Below are 6,043 nucleotides of genomic sequence, written 5' to 3' on the forward strand. Positions count from 1 at the left end.
TGATTCTGCAGTAGATGTCAATGTTGAAATTGCTGATTCTGCAGTAGATGTCAATGCTGGACTGGATGATTCTGCAGTAACTAGCAATGTTGAACTGGCTGATTCTGCAGTAGATTTCAATGTTGAACTGGATGATTTGGCAGTAACTAGCAATGTTGGACTGGATGATTCTGCAGTAGCCAGTTCTGCTGAGCTGTAAGGTTCTGCAGTAGATTTCAATGTTGAACAGGATGATTCTGCAGTAGCTAGCAATGTTGAACTGGATGATTCTGCAGTAGACAGTAATGCTGAAGTGGATGATTCTGCAGTAGATATCAATGTTGAAATGGATGTTTCTGCAGTAGCTAGCAATGTGGAATTGGATGATTCTGTAGTAGATGGCAATGTTGGACTGGAAGATTCTGCAGTAGCTAACAATGTTGAACTGAATGATTCTGCAGTAACTAGTAATGTTGAACTGGATGATTCTGAAGGATATGTCAGTATGGAAATGGATGATTCTGCAGTAGCTAGCAATGTTGGACTGGATGATGTTGTAGTAGATTTCAAAGTTGGACTGTATGATTCTGCAGTAGCTTGCAATGTTGGACTGGATGATTCTGCAGTAGCTAGCAATGTTGGACTGGATGATTCAGCAGGAGCTAGCAATGTGGAACTGGCTGATTTTGCAGTAGATGTAAAAGTTGGAATGGATGATTCTGTAGGAGATGTCAATATTGAACTGGATGATTCTGCAGTAGCTAGCAAAGTTGAACTTGATGATGTTGCAGTAGATGTCAAAGTTGGACTGGATGATTCTGCAGTAGCAAGCAATGTTGGACTGAATGATTCTGCAGTAGCTAGCAAAGTTGAAGTGGCTGATTCTGCAGTAGATGTCATTTTTGAACTGGCTGACTCTGCAGTAGATGTCAATTTTGGTCTTGATGTTTCTGCAGTAGATGTAAAAGTTGGACTGGATGATTCTGCAGTAACTAGCAATGTAGAACTGGATGATACTGCAGTAAATAGCATTGTTGAAATGGATGGTGTTACAGTAGATGTCAAAGCTGGACTAAATGATTCTGCAGTAACTAGCAATGTTGAGCTGGCTGACTCTTTAGGAGATGCCATTGTTGAAATGGATGATGTTGCAGTAGATGTAAATGTTGAACTGGCTGATGCTGCAGTAGCTAACAATGTTGAACTGGCTGATTCTGCAGTAGATGTCATTGTTGGACTGGAAGATTCTGCAGTAGATGTCAAAGTTGGATTGGCTGATTCTGCAGTAGATGTCAATGTTGGACTGGATGATTCTGCAGTAGATGTCATTGTTGGACTGGATGATTCTGCAGTAGATGTCAAAGTTGGACTGGCTGATTCTGCAGTAGATGTCATTGTTGGACTGGAAGATTCTGCAGTAGATGTCGGACTGGCTGATTCTGCAGTAGATGTCAATGTTGGACTGGATGATTCTGCAGTAGGTAGTATTGTTGAAATGGCTGATTCTGCAGTAGATGCCATTGTTGAACTGGATGATGTTGCAGTAGATGTAAATGTTGAACTGGATGATGCTGCAGTAGCTAACAATGTTGAACTGGCTGATTCTGCAGTAACTAGCAATGTCGGACTGGATGATTCTGTAGGAGATGTCAATGTTGAACTGGATGATTCTGCAGTAGCTAACAATGTTGAAATGGATGATTCTGCAGTAACTAGCAATGTTGAACTGGATGATTCTGCAGTAGATGTCAATGTTGGACTGGTTGATTCTATCGGAGATGTCAATGTTGAAATGGATGATTCTGCAGTAGCTAGCAATGTTGTACTGGATGATGTTGCAGTAGATGTCAAAATTGGACAGGATGATTCTGCAGTAGCTTGCAATGTTGAACTGGGTGATTCTGCAGTAGCTAGCAATGTTGAAAAGGCTGATTCTGCAGTAGATGTCAAAGTTGGACTGGATGATTCTGCAGTAACTAGCAATGTTGAACTGGCTGACTCTGCAGCCGATGTCAAAGTTGGGCTTGATGATTCTGCAGTAGCTAGCAATGTTGAACTGGATGATTCTGTAGTAGCTAGCAATGTTTGACTGGATGATTCTACAGTAGATGTCATTGTTGAACTGGCTGATTCTGCAGTAGATGTCAAAGTTGGACTAGATGATTCTGCAGTAGATGTCATTGTTGAAATGGCTGATTCTGCAGTAGTTGTCAAAGTTGGACTGGATGATTCTGTAGGATATGTCAGTATGGAAATGGATGATTCTGCAGTAGCTAGCAATGTTGGACTGGATGATGTTGTAGTAGATTTCAAAGTTGGACTTTATGATTCTGCAGTAGCTTACAATGTTGGAATTGATGATTCTGCAGTAGCTAGCAATGATGGACTGGATGATTCTGCAGGAGCTAGCAATGTGGAACTGGCTGAATTTGCAGTAGATGTCAATGTTGGACTGGTTGATTCTGCAGTAGCTAGCAATGTTGGACTGGATGATTCTGCAGTAGATAGCAATGTTGAAATGGCTGACTCTCCTGTAGATGTCAATGTTGGACTAGATGATTTTGTAGGAGATGTCAATGATGAACTGGATGATGTTGCAGTAGATGTCAATGTTGGACTGGATGATTCTGCAGTAGATGTCAATGTTAGACTGGATAATTCTGTAGGAGATGTCAATGTTGAACTGGATGATTCTGCAGTATCTAGCAATGTTGAACTGGATGATGTTGCAATAGATATCAAAGTTGGACTGGATGATTCTGCAGTAGCTTGCAATGTTGAAATGGCTGATTCTGTAGTAGATGTCAATGTTGGACTGGATGATTCTGCAGTAGATGTCAAAGTAGGACTGGATGATTGTGCAGTAGAAAGCAATGTTGTACTGTATGATACTGCAGTAGATGTCATTGTTGAACTGGATGATTCTGTAGGAGATGTCAACTTTGAACTATATGATTCTGCAGTAGCTAGCGATGTTGAACTGGATGATGTTGCAATAATTGTCAATGTTGGACTGGATGATTCTGCAGTAGCTAGCACTGTTGAAATGACTGATTCTGCACTAGATATTGTTGAACTGGATGATTCTGTGGTAGCTAGCAATGTTGAACTGGATGATTCTGTGGTAGCTAGCAATATTTGACTGGATGATTCTGCAGTAGATGTCATTGTTGAACTGTTTGATTCTGCAGTAGCTAGCATTGTTTGACTGGATGATTCTGCAGTAGCTAGCAATGTTGAAATGACTGATTCTGCACTAGATATTGCTGAACTGGCTGATTCTGCAGTAGATGCAAATGTTGGACTGTATGATATTGCAGTAGATGTCAAAGTTGGACTTGATGACTCTGCAGTAGATGTCATTATTGAACTGGCTGATTCTGCAGTAGCTGTCATTGTTCAACTGGCTGATTCTGCAGTAGATGTAAATGTTGGACTGGATGACTCTGCAGTAGACTTCAAAGTTGGACTGGATGATTCTGCAGTAGCTTGCAATGTTTTACTGGATGATTCTGTAGTAACTAGCAATGTTTGACAGGATTATTCTGCAGTAGATGTCATTGTTGAACTGGATGATTTTGCAGTAGATGTCATTGTTGAACTGGATGATTCTGCAGTAGATGTCATTGTTGAAGTGGTTGATTCTGTAGTAGCTAGCAATGTTGAACTGGATGATTCTGTGGTAGCTAGCAATATTTGACTGGATGATTCTGCAGTAGATGTCATTGTTGAACTGTTTGATTCTGCAGTAGCTAGCAATGTTTGACTGGATGATTCTGCAGTAGCTAGCAATGTTGAAATGACTGATTCTGCACTAGATATTGCTGAACTGGCTGATTCTGCAGTAGATGTAAATGTTGGACTGTATGATATTGCAGTAGATGTCAAAGTTGGACTTGATGACTCTGCAGTAGATGTCATTATTGATCTGGCTGATTCTGCAGTAGCTGTCATTGTTGAACTGGTTGATTCTGCAGTAGATGTAAATGTTGGACTGGATGACTCTGCAGTAGACTTCAAAGTTGGACTGGATGATTCTGCAGTAGCTAGCAATGTTTGACTGGATGATTCTGCAGTAGATGTCATTTTTGAACTGGCTGATTCTGCAGTAAATGTCATTGTTGGACTGGATGATTCTGTAGTAGATGTGAATGTTGGATTGGATGATTCTGCAGTAGATGTAAATGTTGGACTAGATGATTCTGCAGTATCTAGCAATGTTGAACTGGATGTAGTCATTTCAGCTGTCCTGAAAACTGATTCATAAGAAAACACGTGTGTTAGGTCTCATAAATGATTATTTTGTAACAACCTCCAATATCATTTTCAGATTTTACCGTTTAGTTATTTTTCTCTGGGCGATTAAGGTAAACTTTCGGTTATGATATTATCATCCATTTTTCATCCATTTATTCATCAAATTATGCAATATAATGTATCAAATCTAACATGTCATATATCCAGCGATGAGGAACTTTCATGTAGAGGTCATAGACCTATATATTTTTAAACACTGGTATAATTGTACTTTGTCTAGAAGTTCAAACATTTGTTTTTATATTTATTAAATCTATTAAACACTATATGAAGCGCTCCCTTCTATTTCCAATCTTTTAGATAGTCAATATTTCCTGTGAAAACTGGGAAAAACTTTTTTAGCAGCAGATCTCACGGGGTCTTGGTGGATTACTATAGAAAGGAACATTTCTTATATATGGGATAAAAAAATTCCTGCAAAAGGCTGCGTGTGCATGTGTATGTGGTTTATATGTCTGTATGTCTGTGCATTTGTCAATATATCCCTACAGTTCTGTGTGGAGTTTGTATATTCTTCCCGGGCTTGCTTGGGTTTCCTCCCACACTTCAAAAATATACTGGTAAGTTAATTAGCCCGTGACATAAAACTTAACCCTAGTGTGTAAGTGTGTGCACATTTGGTAAGGAATATAGGGCCTGATTCAGACCCACTCGCGAGCGGCTGTCCTCTCGCAAGTGGGTCGATGTTCTGGACTGAGCATGCGCACGACGGAGGGAGCTCCGTCGTGCGCATGCGCCAGATGCGACGAGCGAAGGAAAGTCCTTCGCTCGTTGTGTCTGATCAAAGGGGGCCTGCTGTCGATGTTGATTGACAGCACGCCCCCCTTTGGTAGGCGTGCCGGGGGCGTGCCTCCCTGCCGGGGGTGTTCCCACGGGAACGCCTCCCATCAGAAGCCGGCCCACTGACATCACTAGTGATGACTAGAGCCAAAATCACTCCGGAGCTTGTGGTTGAAAACCTCAACCGCAGGCTCCGGCTCGCAGTTTCGATGGTCGAGATGGTCAAGACCATCGCGGCCATCAAACTGCATGCTTGTATAGCCTGTGGGTGGTCACCCACAGCTATATGAGCGTCCAGGAGGACGCTCCATTTTCATGGAGGCAGGCCCTCATTCAGATCGTGCGCTCTGCTCAGAGCGTACGGCTCTGAATGAGGGCCATAGATTGTAAGCTAAACTGGGGCAGGGACTGATGTGGATGACTGACATATTCTCTGTAAAGTGCTGCAGAATATTTGTGTGCTATAAAAATAACTGGTAATTATATATATATATACATAGGGTCAAGCAAAAACCAGTCCACCCATTTCCCTACTCCATAAACTTATTCTGTATTCAAATCATTAATGTTTGTGTATGATACAGCAGCCTGAGGACAGGGTCCTGTGCGACCCAGAGACATTGTAACTTGTACTATTCATAAATTGAAAACAGAATTGAGTAGTATTCTAGGGGCTATATTTACTAAAGTGCAGGCTTTTAGAAGTGGAGATGTTGCCATTAGCAACCAATCAGATTGGTTGTTATGGGCAACATCTCCACTTCTAAAAACCCGCACTTTGGTAAATATTAGGGGTGTGCACCGGCCACTTTTCGTGTTTTGTGTTTTGGTTTTGGATCTGGATCTTTCTTCGTGTTTTGGATCTGGATTGGTTTTGCCAAAACCACCCTTCCGTGTTTTGGGTTCTGGGTTTTGTGTTTTGGATCTGTATTTTTTTGAAAAAAAGCATAAAAACAGCTAAAATCAC

General features: G+C 41.2%; 1 protein-coding gene across 1 annotated transcript; it reads right to left on the bottom strand.

Moving 5' to 3' along the window:
* Nucleotides 1-631: 631 nt before the first annotated feature.
* Nucleotides 632-2,886, bottom strand: LOC148507482 (uncharacterized). The gene is made up of 4 exons (XM_088446116.1): nt 2,771-2,886; nt 2,400-2,677; nt 896-1,616; nt 632-797 (listed from the first exon to the last, which is right to left on the bottom strand). The coding sequence occupies exons 1-4, from the start codon at nt 2,884-2,886 to the stop codon at nt 632-634; spliced, it is 1,281 nt and encodes a 426-aa protein (XP_088302242.1).
* Nucleotides 2,887-6,043: the final 3,157 nt, after the last annotated feature.

The sequence above is a fragment of the Taudactylus pleione genome, unplaced genomic scaffold (genome assembly GCF_031769625.1).
Source record: "Taudactylus pleione unplaced genomic scaffold, aTauple2 ptg000393l, whole genome shotgun sequence".
Taxonomy (NCBI): domain Eukaryota; kingdom Metazoa; phylum Chordata; class Amphibia; order Anura; family Myobatrachidae; genus Taudactylus; species Taudactylus pleione.